We start from the raw sequence: 25,233 nt of genomic DNA, 5'->3' as shown, positions 1-25,233 counted from the left end.
TTAATATCTATTTTGTTTATGGATCATTCTTAGAGTTTTTTTTTTTTTGAAAGAGGATCATTCTTAGAATTGTCAAGTATTGTTGAACTTTAGTTGAATAAGTATTGCCATTAATATAGATTAAATGTATTTTTTATCCCTATAAATACTCTAACTTTTCATTTTAGGTCATCTAAAATTTGTCTTCGAATTTTAGTCCCTCAATTTTTTTTTTCTGTTCACACATTTGGTCTCTGCTTTTAAGTTAGAATATATAGATGAAACTTTTATTCCTATGTACATTAAAAAAAAAAAAACAAAGATGTTTGGTTAACCTTTATTGGTAGTTACACTTGCAAGGATTTATTCCCCCCTTTAAGGAAACAATTCCCACTCTTTTACTTGGAAATTAAACAACTTTCTTGAGAATATTTTATACCCAAGAATATTTAACAAAAATTGCAACAAAGGTACAAATCATACAAAATTTGAAGGAAAAAAAAACACCATTTAGGAATAAAATAGATCCCTCTCAATGTAAATGTGTTAAAAGGATAGAAAGAAAGAATATGCTAGGTGGGGTCATTACTCATTAGTCCTTTTTTCTTTTTGTGTGAAAAGGGTCCTTAAGTCGTTTGTGAAGGCTTTAAATAGCAGTGTCATTCCCGCGACAACAACAGAACCTTGAACACAAAAACCAAAAGAAAGAGAAAAAAGAACCAAATTAACCTTGTTGTGTCAGTTGAGTTTTCAAGTGTTTTAACTAACTTAGTTTGTTTTGATCATTAATTAGCCAAAACGGGTCTTCCACTCTGGATGCTTGGTTTGGGTGCGGACCTCTTGTGGGCCGACATGCATCGTCTCCTTGCATTTCTCTTCCATCAGGGGGTGTTGGATGAGCAATTTTTGCAGCTTCAACAGCTTCAAGATCATACCTCCCCTAACTTTGTCTCTGAAGTTGTCAACATTTATTTTCATGAGTCTGAAAAACTACTCACCAATCTCAGATCATTGCTGTAATAACTCATTAATGTCTCCTTATATTTCTATACTATGATCATAAATATTATGTAACACTGACACTACTTCTGATACAAGACGTCTGGTGGCCGACAAGACACCTACAGATATAGTTACTAGTTATATTCGATTGTTCTATTTTTTTCACATTATTACCAATATCAATGTTAGTGTAGTGTCATGTCATGTATGTCTGTGTGTCTGTCTCGGTGCTTCATAGGAGAAATATATTCGTGTTATTATCGTGACATTAACATATATGTGTGTGTGATCATCATTGTAGAATGGAGAGGGAGTTTTCAGACTACAAGAAAATTGAAATACATTTGAATCAATTCATTGGTAGTAGCTCAAGCATTGGTGCTAAAAGAGTGACAAGCATTTGCATTGCATTTCGTGCAGCTTCTGAGCAAGACAACCGTGCTGGGTTCGTTCCATTTTTCATTCCCTCTTAAAATTCGTGCACTACTCTTTTTGTTAAATTTAGCTAATTTTTTATCAATAAAATAAGGATAATAGTTGCACTTGCTTTTAGTACTCCGCAACCCTCCACTGTCACACTTTCCTTTTCCCACTTAAAAATGCACGCACTTTATAGTTTAATACATTAATTAATTTATCATTATAGTTAATTATGATACTCTCAAATTCATTCATTCATAATACAGCAATGATACAAAATGCATAATAATGGCTATATCATATTATCCAGTGATGAGTTCTAACTTGTAAGTATGTGCCTAATTGTAGATGTTTGCGAGCGTTGGAAATGCTGGAGCATGAATATTGCTATCTTAAAAACAAATTGCACGAACTCTTCCAAGTAAAGTTCTATTGCATCTAATTTAATCATGTTAATTTTATCATACATTACCATAATAATAATAATATAATATAGTAGTAGTGTACTAATTTACGATAAATTATATGGTTTTGTTCAGATAGAACAGCAACGTGCTTTGGCAGCTGGAGTGAGATACCCTATGCAGCAGCATCAATAAATTGAGCAAATAAAAGGGTGGAAAAAATATCTCCAAGATTTTGTTTTCTTTCTTCGTCTTCTTTTGTAGCTATATTTGTAAGGCTAATGGCATGCCATTCTAATTTTAGACACAAATCAAGTTCTTCTTGGTTGTTTAGGGTGATCAAAGCCTCTCTTATTTTAAATTTCTCATGTAAATAGTGCCACTTTGATCTTCTTGCAGGTTGTTTAACTTTTGAATGAAAAGTGATTAATCAGTAGAAGTGTGTTGATAGTTTTTGTTCACTGTTCATACCTACGGCAATTTGAATTTGAAAAGGGAATGGAATTAGAAAAACTGATAAAATAAATTTAGTTCTAAAAGTAACGCGGATAATTTCTAGTCAAGGAAATAAATTTGCAAGTGATTAAACTCGTGTTTATACTATTAAAAAAAAGAAAGTAATGTTGACACGACTTTCATGAATTATAAAATGGGTGTCACTATGTGTTGAAATTGGCTCAAAATTTGGTAACGAAGGTTCGTTAAAAATCGCTTGGGACACCATTTTGACCGATGGCGACATAGTATTGTGTACGAAACAACAAATTGTGGTGCGATCTAGGGCAAACACGACGAGATTTTTCGGGGTATATATGAGCACTGTAGTCTATAGAAGCCTTCATTCATCATTTTCTTTTTTTATGTAATCTTGTCAACCAAATGATAGAACTTTCATGGAACTTAGAGGCTAAGGGTGGAATGTTTTTGGGTGAGAATATTATTGCACTGAAAAACAATACACAAACACCTTAGATAGTGAGATCCCCATTATAGGAAGGATAAAAAACTTTCTCTCTTGTTTTCTCTTAGGATTCATTGTGGGTTTGAGTGATTTAAAAACTGGATATAAATTAGGGTTATTCTTTGTAAGGCTGGATCTAATTTCTTGTAATCTATTTCATATGGGATTGGAGAGATGCTTTCTCCCCTAGTTGTAGGATAAATTTGTTTGAACTAGGTAAACAAATATTGAAGTGTTGGTTTTCTCTACTCTATTATCTTTGTTGCTTTGGTTATGCTTGCGTTTTTACTTCACATGTAGACCTAGGTTTTTTTTGTTGTTGTTGCTTTCAGCTACTTTGATTTTGATCACTACTTCATTTTGCTCTAGACATCTAAGTTTATTGATGTGATTTTAAATTGGAATTTACAGCATTATGTGTCTTAGGGAGCATCATTGTAATTTTATTAAATCCAATCCAACAAGTTATGCTCCCTTGTTATCCATCCAGGAGGGTGAAGCTAAATCAGTGGTAGATTTTTTAGCAATCAAGTGAACAATAGAGATGGGCTTGGATAATATGATGCTAAAGTAGTGGTAAATTTTTTCAATAAACCTTTTGTTGATTTAATTTATTTTTGTTTCAATGTTAGAAAATGTATTGCTTTATAGCAAGAGTTGTGTCCAAACTCATCGGTAGAGATTTCTAGGAAGCAAGACAATGCAGTGGCATGTGAGTTAGCTAGGGTGACTACATACACAGGCTGCTAATGCAATGGCCCATGAGAAATTGCTTTGCTTTATTGCAAGAGTTGTTTCCAAACTCCTCGGTATAATCTTCTAGAAAGCAAGATAATGTATTGTCCCTTGAGTTAGCTAGGGCAACTAATGCTCAAGTGTTTAAGTAGATGTGTGATTATACTGTTTTTGCTATTATTAAAAAAGTTATATAAGCTTGTTATAGTCAAGAAAAAAGTATAGAAATGGAAAGGGAAATATGATGAGGTGATCAGGAGAACGACCTCTAACGGACTTGTGGGTGATAGAAACGAAGGTGAGTGGGTGACTAAGAGGTACTTGCAAAAGACACTCTGATACACAAGTCAGTATAAGTTTAAAAGTGTAGGGGATTGTAGTCTTCCATTGATGATGAGCCAGTTGTTTGTTGTCTTCCATTGATGATGTTCAGAACTCCCTCCAATCTTATACTCGCTTGTTTTCATATTATATTAACAACAATGATATTTGGATACCTTTAATTTTCTAACCCTCGTTAAACATATCATTTTTTTATTACATCATCAACTTATAATAACATCCTCTCTATTTATTTCTCTATTACGTCAAGGTTTCTATGGTATATATGAGTGTCCATGAAACATTTTTCTTGGGAGAAGATTCTGTTTAGTTTTTCTGCTCTCACTTTTTCTCAGCCGGAGAAATCACTATCCTTAAAACCCATTTATCCTTTTATTTTTTAATTTCAAAATCTCTCATTTTTTTTCTCTCTCATTAACAAAATCAAGGACTTGAATTTCACTGGACTCTCAAGTGACATGAGACACTCCAAACCCATTTTTCTTACTTTATTTGAAATGTAACCTTGAAAAAAGCATTTAAACTAATTTTCAATATAGAGTAATAGACTGTTAAGACTAAATTACAACTACAATTTAATAAATCCGGGTAATTGGTAAAAAGAAGTAGTAAATGTTGTATTCATATTACGATATTAGAAAATCCCCCCCCCCCCCCCCCCCCCCACCCAAATTAGACTCATAATATATGACATATACAATTTTAAATTTAGACCACATACATCTGGGTGTTTGCATATTTTTGCTAATATTTCATTCGATAAGGAATATATCTTTTATTATTGTTTTTATCAAATAAAAAAATTAATTTGATTAGTAAGCATATTTTAAGTATAATCTTATTTTAATTGTCTAATAATAATAATTAACGTAAGTGTATATTCATGTCAATGTCTAGTGTTATAATTTAAGGGACCAAAATGTTTAATATTTGTATCTTAAATTATCAATCTGTCTGATATTTATAAACTAAGAACCAAAATGAAATGGGAAATTTTTTTAAAGGACCAAATTGAAGTTGGAAATTGAACTTGAATTATAGTATGTGTGGGTAATCTATGCTTTTGATCCTGGTAATTTATAGTATTTTTGTTTTTTATGCGTGTAATATATGTTTAGTTTTGTTATTTATCCCTGCCACATGGTAGTCACATTGATGATGATATGACAATTATCGGGTGACACCAAAATATGGTGTTATGCTATGTTAGCGTTCCATATCATCTAAATCAAATGAGTATGATATGTTAGAGACTAAAATAACGAGACTCTTAATTTACAAGGACAATATCTATTTGTCAAAAAAAAAAAGGACAATATCTATTTAAAATTTTAGTGCTTCTATTTATAGTGAGAGAATATACAACAAAATTATCCCGAAGAATTGGTAACCGTTAGGTTGGGGGCTTAATGAAATACATATGGGTTGATGAAAATACAAGAGTTGTGGCAATCCAATAACTTACACTGTCGTGAATATTTTGTGATCACTTTGCTTCCCGACACCCAGGGGTGGGAACAGACCAGGCAGCTCGACAGGGGCCTACGGCCTAGCCTATTTAAAGTCTAGCTCGGTCCAGCTCGTTTAATAAAAAGGCCAGGCTCAAGCCTTATATAAAGCCTATTTATTTAAATAGGCCAGGCTAAGGCTTAGAAAAAAGCCTATTAAGCCCGTCAGGCCGGCCTATTAAGCTTTTTATATATAATATATCTTCCATTATTGATATTGTTGAAGATTTTTTCATAAACTCAACCCTTCATATGATTTGGTTATTTAGTACCACGTATAGTTGTGTGATTAGACATTCGTAAGATTTCGTTATTTACTAGTAGACATATTCGTGTGTTTTAGGTCTTCATATGTTTTGGCCTATTTAGTAGTAGGCTTATAGATGTTGCTAGACTTTAGTGTAAAATAGGCTTTTAAATAGGCTTTCAGGCTTCATCAGGCCTTTAAAAAGGCTAGGCCATACCTTAAAAATAAGCCTATAACGAGTAATAGGCCAGACTCAAGCCTATAATTTTTGAAGCAGGTCAGGCTTAGGCCTTACAAAACCTGGCCCGGCCTAACCCATTTCCATCCCTACCGACACCTAGTACTCCCTCCGTCCCGGTATATCTGAGCCAGTTTGGTTTTTCACACAGATTAAGAAAAATGTATAAATAAAGGGGGAAGTGGAATATATTGTATTGGGAATGATGAAAGTTGTATTGAAAATTGAAATGACTCAGTTATTTTGAGACATTTTTTTTTAGAAAATGGGTCAAATATTCCGGGACGGAGGGAGTATTATCCTTAAAATTTTAAATGACTATAACTAGAAAGTGGCCATATTACAATGACCAAAAACATAAACTGTCCTATGATTTTTTTAATGTTAGTACTTAAAAAGAAAACAATCTCTTCAGCAGATCACCTCAAAAATGTTACTATGAGTTTCACTATTAGTTGTATATCATTACATTAATACAATTTAGAGTGTTACTTTTCCCACCCTATGGCTTTCCTCGCGCGCCCTATATTTTTTCCAATTTTACCCCTAGTCCGGATTACGTAATCCGGAATGTATTGTTAGTAATTTTCAGATGTCTCCGGATTTTAAACTCCGGATTAGTATTTTAGCAGAACTTTTGCAATTTTAAGCTCTACAATTCGTAAAATAAAATGCGAATAAAATAAAAAAACATAAATAAAAAGACACAAACATAAAAACAACTCATTTTATTAATATATGAACAATACATTACAATAATTTTCAAGCTTTTTAAGCTTATTACATAACATCCTAAATCTATTTCTAATCTCCTAAGAGCCTAATTCTAATCTCCTAAGTGCCAAACCGCTGGTATGTGATGGGACATACCAGTAGTTTGCCTATTGGAGGAAAACCGGAGGAGGAGGGAAGAGGAGGGCGGGAAGAAGAAACAAATGCCCATGAGGGAGGTGGGGGGTGCTCAGACTTACGCCCCGACAGGCGAAGCTAATAACCACACTGACCCACATGACCCTCAAATGAACCGCCCTTCGTTGCAGCGCGGTTCCATCCTCATTGACCGTTCATACAAACCCTAGAAGTTTTCAACGAGGCCCTTATCTATGAAAGGCCAACGATGGAAAACCATGGTTGTAGAAGGAAGAAGAGGAGGAGAGGGATGGTGTGAGAAATGGTGGAGTTTGGAAGGGTATTTATAGGGAGGGGTGGGTGAAAAATGGTTGGGAAACCATTAATGCAGTCAAAAAACGTGGTAAAACACGTTTTTTTGACTTGACCACCGACAAATGCGTGTGGTGCAGACCACCGGCCATGGCACTGAAGCGTTCCGGAATATACAATCCGGAATGCACCTTTTAGTTCCGGAATATATTTTCCGGATTAGTGCAATTATGGTGCTCTTATGGTGAACGAGGGGAACGTTTGCACTTCTTTGTAGGGCTAAGGACATTCCGGAATGTATAATCCGGAATGCTTCAACATTGGATTCTTTTGAAAGAGAACTTGGCTTCTTTTGAAAGAGTGCCATCAATTAGTGGTTGGACGGTTACAACTACTAACACGTTTTCATTGACTGTATTAATGACTTAGGACTTGCTTAAGGCTATAAATAGGCTTCCATCTTCATCAAATACATTCATTCTTCACTTCACCTCTTTCCTTCCATTTTCTTCAAATTTTTTAAGTATTGTAGGAGTGTCGGTGGTGTCATGGTCATTGTTGACCGTTCCTATGAACGCTGCAATAGCATTTCAGCTTGTGTGGGGTTCATATAACGGTCAACAGAGACCCTTGACATCAAAGAAAGACACAAAAAGCGCACAACAAATGGTCCGGATTTTATATTTCGGAAGTTACTAACAATCTGGTCCAGAAAGCATAATCCGGACCAGGGGTATTTTTGGTATTTTTGCAGGGCGCGCGAGAAGGCAGTAGGGTGGGAAAAGTAACACTCTACAATTTATTAAGTAAAGGTAAAAAAAGCATTGGTCCAATATGGGTCAGATTTATTAGTCAGCAATCCATGGTATACGGCCCAAATTCTTCATAACTAAACCCCACGTCATTTTGTCCTTATGTCTTCACTATACTTAATTATTATATGCAGGGATAAATTCGGAAAATTCATATACTTTTGAATTTTGCTCTTCTCCCTGCACTTTTTGCTCGCCTACAGCATGATTTCCTGTTACACCCTTGCGTGAGTTAAGTCACGACGCACCTTATAAGCTCTGCGTGACTTAAGTCGCGTACCACTGGCATGTGCGCGAGTTAACTCACGCACGTTGGCCGGTGGTCAGAACTGAAGAACACACGTTTTTTGGACTTTGGTCAGTTTTTCAACATTCAATCTACACGTTTTTTTGACCACATTAATTGTGTTTATAACCTATACTACCATTCCCACCTATAAATACCCCTCCATACTTCCCTATTTCCTCACACCATATCACTTTCTCTCCCTCCTTACTCTCTCCCTCTATTTCTCTTTTTTTATTTTTTTTCAATAGTCTCTTTGGGGGCAAAAGTGATCAGACTTCTCCCAGATATATATATATATATATATATATATATATATATATTAATTTTGTTCATTTCTTTTCATTTATATTTGCTTTTATTTTCTGATTTTGTATTTAATGAATAAATCCGAATAAATATTAATTTAGTTCATTTCTTTTTATTTATATTTGTATTTATTTAATGAATAAATTCAAATAAATATTTATTTTAAGTGCATAAATAAATTAGAATAAAGCAAATAAATAATTTAGAATAAAGTGAACGAATAATTTAGAAAAGAAATAATTTAGAATAAAGTGAACAAATAATTTAGAAAATAAATAAATTAGAATAAAGTGAACAAATAAATTAGAACAAAGTAAATAAAATAATTTGAATATAGTAAATAAATTAAAAAAAAAGTAGTCACTCTGCGTGACTTAACTCACGCTGTAACTTAACTTGCGCACATTTTTACACTTGCGTTAGTTAACTAACGCAGGGGTAGCTTAGGTATTTCAGTTGGGCGCGAGCGAAACTTGCTGGGAGAAGAGCAGAATTCTATACTTTTTTCTTAGTTAACTAACGCAGGGGTAGCTTAGGTATTTCAGTTGGGCACGAGCGAAACTTGCTGGGAGAAGGGCATAATTCTATACTTTTTTCTTAAAAAGAAAGAAAAAAAAAACAATCTCGAGGTGAGTTAATCAATCGAGCATTTATACATGCATGCACCCCCCTTATTTTTTATACGCTCATCCAACACCTTATTTTTGCTCTATCTCTCTTTGTATCACATCATCAATCTATTACATGTATCATTTTACTCTCTTTAGTGGTAAATTGAATATTGGGACGTGAGTGTTTGGGAGAGTGGTAAACAATCATATATTTAAAGGACGATGATGATGACTTCAATGATGATGAAGAAGGTGACAATGCAGAAGCCAGAAGGTAACCTTACAAATATATTTAATTATTGTTGTGCATGTGACTTAATTTTCATTTGGCAAAGGTTAAGTCGCATCTTCATTAAAAATTGAAGTTAAACCGGCGTTTGATTGTGCATCTTTTTTATTGTTTAGATATTTAGCGATCACTATTAGCTCAACTGTGACGTTTCACATTATTTGATAGTACAAATTGAAGTAAACCTCTTAGCTGTTAGGTGTTTAGATATAAGTTGTGAGTTGATATAAAACATGATGATAGTGACCTATGTAGGTTGTGTTAAATTTGCAATATATGACTGTTTATTTTTGTTACAAGGGCTAATAAAAAAAACAAAAATAGCAAGTAGAAAAAGGACAAGAAAGAAACAACCACTCTCTAAAAAAGAAAGTTCCAACCGCATCAATCTTGAGGAGATGCAACAAATCATCGGAAAGAGAACTATGAAGTAAGAACTCAATATTCAAAGAGGCTCCTAACTTGGCCATGAAATCTACCCGTTAATTTCCCTCATAAAGAGTGTGATAATCAGTGACATTTGTCTGCCATATTAACTCCTTTATATCTTTTATCCAACATAATATGATTGTTTAATAATACTATTATTTTTTACAAGGAACTGAGGCTAGAATGGTGTGTACAATCTCGATGAATTTTTGTTCTGTTACATGCATGCCAAGAAGGTGATAAATCTGGTAGGTCCCAAAATAGAAGAAGCTAGAAGAAGAGTCCCAATGCTAATAGGAGTGTATGGTGCATTGATGTCTCTTATCCACCTCTCAGGAACTATTCAATTTAACCACATTCAAAGTAAATCAAACTCTTGTGATGCTGCTCTAGCTCTTAGAGGTCATGTATATATCTAGCTACGTGTGAGAAAAGATAAGTTTGGAAAAAATTATTGGAGGCATGACATAAAGGAGAAAGTCCTTCGAATATTTTTTTGTCTATTGGGTAGTCTTTTCAAAATTCTTTATCATATGTTTTGCTGGAATAAAATGAGTCTTTACCAACGATTAATTAATTTAAGTGAAAAGATTAGAACACCTTAAAGAAACGGTTATGGATTCAATTTTTGATTCTTGTGTGTCGAGAAAATTTAACTTCGAGTAGAAAATTTACCTTGTGTGCACCACAGATTTTTTCTGATGGAGATTAATCACTGTTAAACGGTGATAGAAACTTTGTGTCAATAACGCGATAACTAAAAAATGGATCTTTTTTATTACCAAAAAAAAAAAGGATCTTTTTACTAATGTTTGTTATAATTGCCGTTAATGTTTTTAACGATGCTGGATACACCGATCATAAAGTATCTACCTCTAAAAAATGAACTACCTTTTATTCACTTATCTCTACTAATATTTTCACTTATGATCTTCTTGCGTAGGGATTAAAAAAGCACTCAACTTTTATTTTTGAGTCAAGAAAAAAACTTTTACTTTTTCACAAGATGCACCACATTAAATTAGAGAGAGAGCACAAATTTGAAATTTCGAAAGCACATTATGCACAAAAGAGTTTCAAAGTGTTTGTTTTAGAACATTATTTATTTTCAACAAAATAAAGCATTATGATCTATATTTTTTTGCTAAATTTTTTTAAGCATTATAATATTTTTTTTTGGACAGAATTAAGCATTATAATCTATAAGCCATTAGCTGTGTGTGTATATATATATGAGAAAAGATATGTTGGGAAAGCAATTGATGCTAAAATTAAAAATGCACTCAACTTTTGTTCACTTGCACTAAAAGTCTAAAATCTTCTTCACTTAAATTTTGTTCACTTGTACTAAAAATCTAAAATCTTCTTTACTTATCATCTCTTATTGTGTTGGGATTAAAAATGCACTCAACTTTTATTTTTGCACAGGATGCACGACATTTAATTATAGAGAGAACACAAATTTGAAAGTTGGAAAGCATGCACGAAAGAGTTTCAAAACGTTTGTTTTAAAGCAATTCTTATTTTTGACAAAATAAAGCATTCTAATTTATAGGTCATTTACTATATAGCTACGTGTGAGAAAAGATATGTTTGGAAAAAATTATTGGAGGCATGACATAAAGGAGAAGGTCCTTCAACATTTTTCCTGTCTATTGAGTAGTCTTTTCAAATACTTCATCATCATCACTTTAATTAAACACACTTTTAATTAAAATATCTCACACTTTTAATTAAAATATATCCTCTCCCTCCGTTAAAATTCCTCCCCTCCCCTCCCCTCCTAATTCTCGAACCAAATGGACCCTAAGGATTAGTGCTAGGTGGGTAAGAGTGGGTCAACAAATCAACATAAACCTCTAATATTTTCTCTCAGTTTACATCATGTGTAACGTAAAACTAAATTAACAAATGTTTAATTTAAGTAAAACTATATATATAGGGATTAGAAGTATGGGTAAAAGAACATTGAGTCAAAAGAAAACAAACAATTTGATTAAAAGTATGGGTAAAATAACATTGAGTGTCAAAAGAAAACAAACAATTTGATTAGAAGCATGGGTAAAATAACATTGTGAGTCAAAAGAAACAAACATTTTGATTAAAAGTATGGGTAAAATAATTTCAAATGCAATCCCGTGATTTTGATTGATGAATAGTAAAGTGTAACTCTGGATTTTTTTTTCCTTCTCAAAGTCTTCAACTCACAGTTCCTCCATTATTGACTTGGAAGAGGTAGATATTTCAATTAGGGCCTTGTTCCATGCGGCTAGCTCCTAATCTCCCACCAGGCTACCACGAAAACTTATTTTAATTCTTGAAGAGAGGAAAAAAAAACGATTGTAGAAAGCAGATTGAAAAGAGAAGATAAAGAACTATATACGTATGGTAGGGCTAAGAGAAACATTTTTAAAAGGCAATCTTTTTACCCTAAAAAGATTTTGGAGAAAGTGATAATTTAGGTCGATAATATGAAGTTAACTATAAAAGGTAATCTTTTGTCAAAAAAAAAAAAAAGGTAATCTCAATCTTTTTTTTACAAGGATCTTAATCCTTTTCTAAAATGTCAATATTAGAAGTTTATCAATATATAAATATAAAAATATTCGTCAATAAAAGTTGGCGCAATGGGTAAGGATCTGCCTCACTCACAAAATCGTCGATTTTACCCCCTCTATTAGTGTTGGTACATGAAACCCAACTTTATTATTTTGGCGGTTTATTTAAGTGTTGGCTTTTTAGTTATAATTAGAGGCTTTTTGGATCCTAAACATGAGTTAAAATCCTATCAATTTCTAAAAAGAAATAGAAAGCTCGATTTATAAGAGAAATAGACAAAAGTAAAAAATTTAGAAGATCTACTTTTTCTAATTTTAAAAAATGTGTCCCACCAATATGCCACATGTATCTATTTCTCTCATAAACTCGGTGTTTCATTTCTTTGAGAAATAGAGGAAATCTGACAATCCAAATATGCATCTATGACTAAATTACGAGGGTTTATATAAATATGCAATACTTATTGACAAAAAAAAAATGCAATACTCTTAAAAGTAATTATTTTTTAAAATAAGTGATTTTTTTTAAAAAAAAGCTATAACAAACGGGTTCTAAGTGCATGAACAACTCTTTTGGAGTCTAGCTGAAAGTCCACCGATCGAAAATTGCTCTTCTCCCTTTTGTTTTTGCTCATTCACGTGCCTACGTGAGTTAACTTACGTTGAACATAATTAAGGGAATGGGCAATTTTGAACGGGAGAAGAGCAAATTTCCCACCGATCTCAACTATAAATCATGCACCCAATTGATGGCCGAAAGAAATCCAATATATTCACCAACGTCAAGTGGCAGATAGGCAAAAACCTTATGTTTTCATTTGGCAATCAATGTCGTGATCATGTAGTAGGGTTCTAGTGGGTAAACAATGTCGATAAATTCACAATTATTAAGAGATTCTTAACTTTTGGGGATACATGCAATTATCAAATGAGATTCTCAACTCTCAAGTAATTCGAATCAATTTATTCTCAGATGCTAAGACTATAAACTTCTAACAAATAATACTTCTCAATCAAATTTCAAAATTTATATATATATCGACAATGTATATTTTTACACGTGCATCTAACTTAATATTACACTATATTGATGCTGCATTTTAAGATTATTTCATAACAATTAATATCACTCATATAACAAATTGGTCTTCCCTGAAAGAGAAAAAAAAAACTATTTGCTCTAGATTGCTAAGCGTCATAGCTAGGTCGGCAAGAGTGGGTTGATCCAATATAAAACTAAATTATCTAACGTCTCAAAACAAATATAACTTCCTCTCCAAAAAAAAAGAAAAACATATTACTAAATTATTTCTCTCAATTCACATCAACTTGATCCATAGATAATATAAAAATAAATTACCAATTTAATTTAATAAACAGCAAGAATAAAAAAAAATAGACATGTATCTAATTACATCATCACTACATAGATATTATGTCAATATTATAAGAAGTAATATAAAAAGTCATATAACGATGTCATTTGATTATGTATGTGTAAAATATTATTACCTCCGTCTTTTTTGAAAGAAATTATTACCTCCGTCTTAAATTATATATAAATTACTTTGACAATTTCCATAAATTAGAAAATATAATTGATTTTGTATGAAAAAATTATGAGTTACTTTATAAAATTATCATTTATAAATGATATGAAAAAGATAAATTAAAAAAAATGGAAAATATAGAGTAATAAATCATAAATTATATGATGATATGATATGTAACCAAAAAAAAATATACGATGATATAAAAAAATCCAATTACTTTTTTTATTGAACTTGCAAAGTCAAACACAAGGTGTGCAAGGAATAGGACAAAGAAATAGAAATACATATATAATCCAAACAGCAAAACTGACAACTGACAAGTGACTTCAATACACCATACCACACGTCTAGGGTTAAATCAAATTAAATACTAGAATAAAAAACATATTAATATTTTTTAATATTATAAAACAACATACAAAATGATACTACCTCCGTCCAATTTAATTGACACAATTTTGTTTTTCACACATATTAAGAAAAATGTATAAATAAAGGGGAAAGTGAAATATATTGTATTGGGATTGATAAAAGTAGTATTATTTAGTGTTATATTGTATTGGGAATGATGAAAGTTGTATTGAAAATTGAAATGAGTCAGTTATTTTGGGACACTTTTTTTTAGAAAATGGGTCAGTTATTCCGGGACGGAGGGAGTACAATTTTCTTACTAGAATGATTTATTTTCCTTTCAAAAAAAAAAGAAAAAAGAATGATTTATTTTGTGGAACGGGGGATTAATAAATAGTAGAGAGTATATGGATTAATAATCAAATAATTTGTCTTAAGTGGTTAATGATCTCCACCAATGACAAATTATTTAAGAAATCATGTTTGATTCTTGGATGAAACAATTCTAAATCAGACTTTGTTTAACTTCCGGTCGAACCCTAGATTAACAGAGTTCATTTTCTCTAAAAATACAAGGGTTAACAAAAAATAATATAGATTAACTCTAAATTTTCCCTCTCGATCTATTTTCGGGCTGTTTACAGTTCTAATCATTGGACTTTTGTGTGTTTGACTTGTTAAATATCACGACTTTTAGCAATTTGTGACCGTGGAAGAAGTGGTATTGGGTACGTAATATAAATATACTAATTATTATATTGATAAACTTAGTTTGGTTGCTTCTAATATTGACATTTTAGAACCCTTAAAAAAAATTGACGTTTTAGAAAAGGGTTAAAATATTTCCCTTTAATGTTATCTTGGCATATATTATATATAAAAAATAAGTTAACTTTGTATTACTCTTGAAACAATTAATAATATTGAAATATCAATAATTTAGTTTTATTTTTTTCGTTCACAATTAGTTTTAGTACTCGCTATTAGGTCAATTAATTTGTATCATTCAATTTTTGAATGATTTTTGGCAGCCATGTTTTAAAATATTATAATTTTCACACAAAAATTTAAATTTTTTAAACAATAACAAATTAAATATAAATTTTCAAAAACCAAAAACTCAAAATCAAAATAATGAAAAATCTAAACCTAGAACTCGAATTTTGAGTTTAGTTTTTGAAGAGATTTATATCGTCACGCATATGAAGAGATTTATATCGTCACGCATAAAGTGTACCCACAATGTTTTTTTTTTTATGGTGGCCGGGGTGATTTATATCGTCACGCATATGAAGAGATTTATATCGTCACACATAATGTGTACCCACAATGTTTTTTTTTATGGTGGCCGGGGTTCGAACCCCGGACTTTGCATATATTATGCATTGTTCCCTTACCAACCGAGCTAATTAAGATCACAGAGACATATCCACAATGTTTGATAGCATTACTACAAGGCTTAGATTTTTGTTTTTGGTTTTATAGAGATTAAAGCTTTCTATCCCCCTGAGCTAATCTCAGTTAAAGGGACATTGCATAATATATGGGCTCGGAGTTGCAACCCCAGACACCAAAATTCACAATATTTTTAGTAGAATCGACATCTCAATCTATGCTGAGCTAACGGAATGCTTGCTTTTGGCAAGTCATTTGGATGCTATCGTTGTAGAAAGTTTTAAATTATTATATTGATTGACACTTAGGTCTGCGGATGTTATGATATACGGATGTGTATGATGAAAACGTGTGTGTGTAGACTTGACTGAGGTTTCACTACTTGTGAGATTAGGGGTCGATGATTTTACGTTAGGACATGCAACGCTAAAATCCTTGTCAAATAAGGTGGCCAAACATGAAAAAACATGTTCTGACAATCGACATCTTTTCATACCATTTGCATTTGATACTTTTTGCTTCCTAGCACCAAAGGTTGTTGACATTCTTCATAAAGTTTAAAGGGTCATGCATAACAATGTTTTATCTCATAAGTCTATGAACATTGTATTTACGAGGTTTGATTTTTTCAGTATAAAAAGACATAACGACGCAACTTGTTCGTTTTCCTTTTATTCATGTGTAATTAATCATCAATGACTTAACCTACTTAAAAAAATGACTTAAGCTATTTACAATTACTAGTAGTAAAGCCGTGTCAAATAAATCCCAAATCTCTGAGTTTCACTTACCATCCCTTACTTATAATCTATATTGAGAGAACCATTTTTAGTTTCAGTCGATAGTATCATTATTTTTTTTTTGGCTTCAGTCTCATTTTTTTTTCATCCAATAAAATTTTCGAGGTAACTTTGAAGGACAAAAACATATATTTTACAAATAAAAAATGGCAAAACATGTGTGTGTCTATATATATATATATATATAATATATATATATATATATATATATATATATATATATATATATATATAAAGCCTTTAAGATAAGATGATAAGAGATCTCTTTAAATTTAATTAGATGTATTAAGTCTGAATTCAAAAAATGTATTCTTTTGTATTTCTTGGAGGAGAATTTTGCTACTTATTATGACATTTTATCTAACTTGGTAAATTAATCTTTACACTAACACGCGGATTTTATCCTTTCAAAGTTCAAACCAACAAAACAAAACACGTGAACTAAAGACAAATTATAAGGAAAAACACGTAAACTAAAGACAAATTTGAAGGGTCTGTGTGTAAATAAATTAACGGTTATATAGTCGGCATTCAGCAGCCAGAGCGCAGTTGGTCAGAGTTCTAACTTCAAATCAACTCAGCAAAGGACAAAGGTAACAAAACTTCAAAAATACATCCCTCAAAAAAAAAAAAAAAAAAAAAAACTTCAAGCCTTCAAAAATACATACAATTAGGTAACAAAACTTCAAATCAACTCAGCCACGTAAAATACAGTAACGTAAAAAGTGAAGTGTGAAAACTGAAAGTGCAAAAGTATAAAAAAGGCCTCTGCATGTGCAGACTGCAGACCGTTGTCCCAACATGGGTCCATTCCGTACAAAATTATATGACATAGTGTGCCCTAGTTAACATGAATAGTTATAATCAATAAAGTAATTATCATGGTCCTCTCAAAAAATAATTATCATGGTAAATTCTTTTTTAGCCTCTCAATAAAAAAAATAAAAAATCATATTTGGCCTCAAGATTCCTTGCTTGGATATTAGGACATCATCAATCATAGATTTCTTTTCTTCTAAATATCATTTTATGGTACAAATAAGGGAGTAGAAATTATACAAACTTTTGCTTGAGATAGGGATTTTGGCCCTTTAACATTTTTTTTTCTTTCTAATTATCATTTAGCCAAAAAAAATCAAGTCAATGAACTTAGCCTCACTTTAAAATCAACGAGTTTGAGTTACATAGTGTGTGTGTGCGCTTGTTCAATTTTTTAGTTTTGAATATATCTGTCTGTAATTGGTTGTTGTATAATGTCCCCAATTTTTCTTGTGGCTCATATTTTAAGAAGAAAAAAAAAAGTAAATATGTAAGTGCTTGGGTACAAGATTGTTCGTCTTTTAAAATAATTCAAATGTTAACTTTTATTGTTAGATTTTGTATAGTTGTTTCACGACCGAAAGATTTTATAATTGTTGATGCTTGAAGTGTGAGTTAGAAATTTCACATCGAATAAAATGCTTAATATGTTATTGTTGAGCAACATACAAGTGAGAAAACTCATATATTTAATATCTTATGGTTTTTGGGGGAGAGAGAGAAGGGGAAGGACTTCGAAAAGAAAAGAAAAAAGATAAAGTTGAAAGAATAGATGGATTGGGACGGGAAGGACTTTGAAAGTGTATTTTGCTACATGACACAAAATCTCCTAATTTGGGGGAACTATAAAAAATTATATTAGAGGAGAGTTTTGGAGAGTTTGAATAAATTTTTCAAATCAAACCTTATACTGTTGGATTAATTATAAATTAATCAATTATGGATTGACAATCATCAATTATTATAAGTTAATCTTATAATATAAATTATGGTCTATTGTGTTAAGCACTAATTAGTTGATGAATATGTGTGATTGGACTATTGTTTCTAAATGGACCGTGATGGGTTGGACCATTTAGCTAAGCCCAATGAGAGGTCCCTGCCCTCAGCCGTTTAGCTATTTAAACGTCATCCCATCAGACGGTTAATTATTCTGAATGTCATGGTGAAAACCTAGAGACGGAATGAGGGTAGTTATCCCTCTCATAGTTGTCGGCGTTGTCTACGTTTATCCTTCATCAACCTAATTCAAAGGTACACAATTTCTTGTTCCTTCTTTTGTCACTGATGATATGCTATAATTTGTATCTAGTGATCTGGCTAAACATTAAAACTTTCATCATATACTCCCTTGCTTCAAAGCCCTACCTTTCCCTCCAAACACAACCTAAGATTTTGGATGAAAAAGTTGTCTCCAAATTCATTTATTTGATTGCTCTTAGTACAATATGGCGAGCAAATTCAATGTAGAATTTTTCAAAAATCTCAACAATAATGTGTCTTATTAACTGAATACATCACATTTCAGATTAAGTCTACATCAATATCATGTCACCAGAGATCAATATGTATTTGTTCAGTGGCTAAATTATCGACAAATTATACTCCATGAAATGATTTAAGTTTTGTAGACAAATTAACATGTGTCACATATGTAAATAGAAGTGACAATTTTTTTTCTTCTTAAAAAAGGTTTAAATGAGTTGGATTCACGAGACTTTACCATCGTAAAGATAGACATCAACGCTCAAAGAGCGTTGACATAAGTATTTACAAATCATTTAGCAATGAATTAATTCTTACGCTGATAACATGAACTCATGTCCATGCAGGGTATCAGTTAACTACTAGCAGAATCAGCCGTCGTTCCATGCTAGAATTTTGACATAAGTTTAATAATTACAAAGATCAAAGATGTGCTATATTCTAATTCGGGAAAAATTAGTGGACTATTTAACTAGTTATTATTTATTTTAAATATGAATTTGATTATTCAATCATAAGGTAATTATGAACATAAAGTTTGAAAGTTCACCCAAAAATAAAGTTTGAAACTTCACCCAAAAAGTTCCTGTCGTATTTACATCAAAAAAAAATCTTGTCGCGTCTTTTTGCTTCCGACATTTGACGTGGAGATGGCCATGCCATATATCCATGCATGTATCAATTTCTATACCCCACTTAATAAACAATTGATCATGTTGGTTGCAAATGTGAATTAAAAGGCTCGATCAGATAAAAATAGATAAATGTTGACCAACATATAAATGAAGAAATGATTCATATACACCGTACTTAAGGTTTAGGATAAAGATATTATCTTAAATTTAAATTCTTTTTATATGGTTGTTGTTAGCGTGACGATCTTTAAGCTTCTCTTATTTTATTTTATTTTTTGAAAAATTTGAGCTTCTCTTGTGACTCAACATATGAGTTAAAAAAATAAAACAAAGTGGGGTATATAAATATATCGTCAAAGATTAATTAGTACACTTTGTTTCTTTAACGTTACATATAATACGAAACCCACAACATAATTCACATTCACATGCCAAAAGCAACAAAAGCTTAGCTTCAATTTCCCACTTTCATTTTCCAAACTTCATCATGACCCTTTGTATGGATTCTGACTCAGCCGCAAAAAAGATGAAAGAAGAGTTAGTGGTGCAAGAAGGATACATCTTCAAAGAAGAGATTCATTACACAGTTCTCAAAACCACTCTTTTCTTCGCCGGTGATGGTTTCACCGTCTATGATTGCAACGGTCAAGTCGCCTTCCGTGTCGACTCATATGGACCCGATTCTCGCGACCTACATGAGCTGATTCTCATGGATCCTCAAGGCCGTTGCCTCCTCACCGTTCACCGGAAGGTACGCCGCCCCCATCTACTATATATATATATATATATATATATACCTTTCCTTCTTTCTACTTTTCCGTTTCTTTGTTCTATACTGAGTCCCTCTAAGCAAATCGAATTCAATATTGTAAACGTTATTCTTCTTCAAAAAATGTTGTAAACGTTATTGAGATTTAAGGATGTTTTTATCATAATCATTGGTCTTTCCAATGATTATTATCAACAAACATAATCATTGGTTTGTAATCAAAAAAATAAAAATAATCATTGGTTCATTTGCTATATATAAATTCTATTAACTATATATTTTTTATATAAATGTTCATAAGTCCACGGTTACTCGTACATAGGATAGCATTAGGCATGGCAATGGGGCGGGGTGGGGACGGGTTTTACATTCCCCATCCTCATACCCGATTTTCATATACTTACCCGTTACTCTACCCATACCCAACGGGGATGAGAAATTGAACTTCATCCCCGTCCCCAACGGGTTCGGGTATCCCCGCCCCATCCCCATCCCCGCATTGAATAAAAAAATTTAATAAAAAATAAAAGTTTTTTTGCAACCCTTAGAGAAATGTTGTAATGCATTATTCAACAATATGCTCACTTTAACATTTGTTAGACCGCTTGATTTAGTTGCTTCTTTAAATATCAATGATAGTTTTTATAACACGACAATTATCAAACAAAATAACATGATATATCAACATAAAATAATCTTCTGCATTCGGGACGGGTTTGGGTACGGATTCGGGGTGGGTACCTATATACCCGTTACCCGTCCCATACCCGTGTTTTGACATCGGGGAAAACTCAAACCCATACCCGAACCCAGTCAAAACGGGGAAAACCCGTCAAATTGGGTTTGGTTTGGATGGGTAACCACGGATATGGGTTTTGTTGCCATGCCTAGATAGCATGGTATGCACGAGACCCTACATTCGTAATTATATTATTTCAATTTCAACTAAAAACATTGTATATGTTGTATTATTGGAGAATGATTATAGTATAATTTTCGCAGTAGAGTGATTCCTTAATTTATTTCCGACTAATCTAATGATGCATAAGTACAATAATATTGTATTATATATACACATAAAAAATATCATTAGATCAATAAGTTACATCATATTTCATTCGATTTAATGATGAAATTTATTCACAGAATGGTAAAAGCAAACCCCTACATATTACAACATCTATTTATTTTATTTGTGCACCATAGAACATTTCATAAACTTGAGTGAAACTACTATTTTGAAAATCAGAGGCCGAGTCTGCATCAACGGTGGGAAGGCTTTAAAGGTGAAAAAATGGAAGGTGATAAACCAACCTTCAGCGTGAAGAGATCATCAATGATCGGACGACCACGTGCGGGAGTGACAGTGGAGGTGTATGATAACTCAGGTGAGGAGTACCATATCGAAGGGTGTTTCTCTCAACGTGGTTGCAAAGTTTTTAACTCGATGAAGGAAATTGTGGCTGAGATTTATCGTAAAGTGGACCCCACTACAGGTAATATGCTTGGAAAGGAAGTGTTCTCTCTTTGTGTTAAGCCTGGTTTTGATGCTGCTTTTGCAATGGGATTTATTCTCGTCCTTGATCATATTAGCGGTGATGATTCCCTTGATGATGATGCAACTGCGGAGTCTTCTGTGCATCCTACTACAGAAGATTAATAAGATAAATGAACCAAACAATTAATGCATTGCATTACGTTAATTACGCTGGGGTTTTGTTTAGTTTAACCCACTAATCTTTGGAGTGTCCCTTACGAAGGGAGCCACTACCCCTTCTTTTATGGGTCATGCCATTGAGAAAAAAGCGTTTTAAATTTATTATGCGATCTTGTAAATTTTATTCTATTCATAAAAAATACACATATCTAATGTTGAGGTTATCTAAACTTAAAAATAAAATTTGAGGCTATCTATTTTGCATTATATGCAATTATGCATCAGTTAGCACTCTTATGAATGGTTGGTCTATTCTCTATTCATAAAAAAAATAAATATAATGAGCACTTTTTTATTATTCCTTTTATGCCTTTATTTCTCTTTAGTGTCTCTTCAATGTTCTCTTGTCTCATGAACAATCCCACAATTGATATTGTTGTTTTTCACTTCATCCAAGCTATTTATGTAGAAATATCTACCTATTTTTTTCTTGAGAAGTGTTAGTTATGCTATCATTTCAACACTCTTCTGTTATTCATTATTTTATTAAGATAAATCATTGTGAAATTCACACTTTAGAAATGAATATACATAAAATGGTGGAATTTACATGAATTTCACATGTAAGAGAGTAAATGTAAAGAGAATATTAAAAAAAATTGTTCATGGTATTTTTATATTTTCTTTGTCAATCGTTGACCATTATTTTTCTTTGAACAACATAAAAAAAAAATAAAGGATTAAATAATTTTTTGGTCCCTATAAATATAGTGAATTTTATTTTTAGTCTTCATAAAAACAGGGACACGGTCCCTAAAAAAAATTCAACACGTAGTTTTAGTCACTGTTAAATTAAAAATAAATTAATTATGTTTAAACTCTTAAATTTTTTAATGATTTTAAACATACTTGTTTATAACATTATAATAAGTTCCTCCATAAAGAATGAGTTCAAAATTTGATTTTTAGGTCCAATTTTTTGTTAATTTTTTATTGAAATTTTGGGGTTTATAAAATTCATATTTAATTCATTAGATTTTAAAAAATCATAATTTTTTGTAAAAGAGTTTTTTTTTTTATAATGTTCTTAACATGTCTAAAAAATATTTTAAAAGTTTAAGCATAATTATACAATTTTTAATTTAACAGGGACTAAAACTACAATTGAAATTTTTATAAGGACCAAAACATATCACTTCTTTTTATGAGGAATAAAAAGAAATTCGCTATATTTATAGGACTAAAAACTTACTTAACCTAAAAATAAAAATAAAAAATTTCTTTTGCAAATCATAAATGTTGATTATAAAAGTATTTTAAAATGTTACAAATCATTATACTCTTACATTGTCTTTTAAAATCTACAAGTTTTTAATCCAAAAATAATAGTCTTTTAAGATTTCAATTAAAGAGAAGGAATCAGAAAATGGTAATTATTTGAGGACAAGTAAAATCTCATATATATATATATATATATATATATATATATATATATATATATATATATATATATATAGTGGGGATATTTTGACTCCAAGAGAAGTTTGTTTACTTACTCCAAATCTTGGCCTTTAATTGTATTGTCAATTAATGACTTGGGTTGATTAATTATAAATGATATGGTATGCTATAATTTTCTTCTCTATTGGAGTTAACATGCATCACCCCAAAATGGCAAAACAATGAATAACTTTGAATTGATTGTATTTTTTATTGTTCTCTCTGTTTTTTTTACACACATAATAAACTGCTTATTTTATTTTTTTTGACGAATAAATTGCTTATTTTTCTTCACTACGTTATGTAAACATGTGTGTTCACCATATGATACATTTTATTAATTAATTTATTTCAAATTTTTAGCACTAAGGACGTGTATGTATCCCCCTCTCTCTATTTAGTTTTTCTCTACACAACTATACAAATTATATTTTTCGTCTTCCTTTAAAAAAAATATATTTTTAAAAATATTTTTTTTTTTGCTAAGAAAAATACATTTTTTTTCCTTCAAAAAGAAAAACTATGCAGTTTATTATGCATGTAGAAAGAAAAAAAAAAGCAAAAAGCAAAGGGAAAAGAATAAAAAAAAACAATCAATTCAAAGTCATTAAATGTTTTGCCATTTTGGGGTGATGAGAGTTAACTCCAATAGAGAAGAAAATTATAGCTTACCATACCAATTATTATTAATCAATCCAAGTCATTAATTGACAATACAATTAAAGGCCAAGATTTGGAGTAAGTAAACAAACTTACTCTTGGAGTCAAAATATCCCCACTCATATATATATATATATATATATATATATATATATATATATGTATATATATATATATATGTATATATATATATATGTATATATATATATGTATATATATATATCTATATGTATATATATATATATATCTATATGTATACATCCTCTATTTTTGATTTAATGGTTAATAATCATTCTCACCATTCTCATATAAAATAATCATTCTCATAGTATACATCCTCTATATATATATATATATATATATATATATATATATATATATATATATATATATATATATATATATATATATATATATATATATATATATATATATATATATATATATATATATATATGCAGAAATGCTAATTAAGAGAACATATGAAGTTAGAATGCTTTGTCGTTAAAATATTTAAAAATTGTATAGGTTATTTTCTTTATGATCAAACCATAAATTTTATTTATTAGATTTTTACACCCGCTCTTGTTACTTTTAATTTGTGTACAAAATTCACACGATTTTTTTAATTTTATAAATCTGTAAAGTATTTTGAAATCTTTTTTTTGATGGAAAAGTATTTTGAAATCTTAAAAATTTGAGTGATGAATTCATTAAAATTTAAACTCAAATCTTAATTATAAAAAAAAATCTTTTAAAAAAAATCTTTTAAAAAAAAATCTTAAAATTTACAAGGCTAAATAGTTTTTTATTTCAAGATATTTTTTGCTCTCTTAAAATTTCAATCCAAAATACACCCTATACATTTTTTCATTATTTTTTTTGAAGAGATTATGAATTTCACCTCATAGCTCTAATGACACAATTATTGTAAAAAAATAACTCTATTAACATAATTATTAATTTTAAAGAACATTTCTTCTGCATAGTTGGGAGACTGTTTATTCCCCAAAGATTATTCTATACAAGTGTCATGTGTTTAATTTAATCTAGTTAATATGTTAGAGTAGTCACATAAGTGTAGCTTAGTTATAGCTACCAGAGACATTAATAATATTTGCAGGGACTGAAGTTTAAATCTAAAAATTTTCATTTTTCTACATTTAAAAGCTGTGAGAATATAGAGAGACTAATCTACTTGATAAAAATATTATGTTGGAATATAATTATTTTTAATTCTTTTTCAGTTGGTTGACAATATTCCATGTATTTCTAGACTTTTAAAAAACATACACTTAAAAAAATGATGAATATATTT

The 25,233-nt window shown here is 30.9% G+C and overlaps 2 protein-coding genes across 2 annotated transcripts; both read left to right on the top strand.

The window, feature by feature from the left end:
- The first annotated feature begins 657 nt into the window (after positions 1–657).
- Positions 658–2,239, top strand: HP6 (histidine phosphotransfer protein 6). Its single transcript, XM_085747460.1, has 4 exons — positions 658–995; positions 1,283–1,426; positions 1,750–1,822; positions 1,941–2,239. Exons 1-4 carry the CDS (start codon positions 796–798, stop codon positions 1,998–2,000), a joined length of 477 nt encoding a protein of 158 aa, XP_085603586.1. The 5' UTR covers positions 658–795; the 3' UTR covers positions 2,001–2,239.
- A 17,512-nt stretch (positions 2,240–19,751) lies between these two features.
- Positions 19,752–22,056, top strand: LOC146951478 (protein LURP-one-related 12-like). Its single transcript, XM_085747458.1, has 2 exons — positions 19,752–20,080; positions 21,348–22,056. The coding sequence occupies exons 1-2, from the start codon at positions 19,817–19,819 to the stop codon at positions 21,756–21,758; spliced, it is 675 nt and encodes a 224-aa protein (XP_085603584.1). The 5' UTR covers positions 19,752–19,816; the 3' UTR covers positions 21,759–22,056.
- Positions 22,057–25,233: the final 3,177 nt, after the last annotated feature.

This window comes from Medicago sativa, chromosome 2, assembly GCF_051527215.1.
Source record: "Medicago sativa cultivar Bolivia chromosome 2, Bolivia_mono, whole genome shotgun sequence".
Lineage (NCBI taxonomy): Eukaryota > Viridiplantae > Streptophyta > Magnoliopsida > Fabales > Fabaceae > Medicago > Medicago sativa.
This window is presented reverse-complemented; position numbering and strand designations above follow the sequence as displayed.

What these genes read in the sequence shown, in the direction of transcription:
- HP6 (XM_085747460.1), top strand. Translation starts at nt 796, where the DNA reads ATGCTTGGTTTGGGTGCGGACCTCTTGTGGGCCGACATGCATCGTCTC. An exon ending in ACCAATCTCAGATCATTGCT is followed by an intron (nt 996 to 1,282) that starts GTAATAACTCAT and finishes TCATCATTGTAG; the next exon opens with AATGGAGAGGGAGTTTTCAG. An exon ending in GAGCAAGACAACCGTGCTGG is followed by an intron (nt 1,427 to 1,749) that starts GTTCGTTCCATT and finishes GCCTAATTGTAG; the next exon opens with ATGTTTGCGAGCGTTGGAAA.
- LOC146951478 (XM_085747458.1), top strand. Translation starts at nt 19,817, where the DNA reads ATGACCCTTTGTATGGATTCTGACTCAGCCGCAAAAAAGATGAAAGAA. An exon ending in TCCTCACCGTTCACCGGAAG is followed by an intron (nt 20,081 to 21,347) that starts GTACGCCGCCCC and finishes TTTGAAAATCAG; the next exon opens with AGGCCGAGTCTGCATCAACG.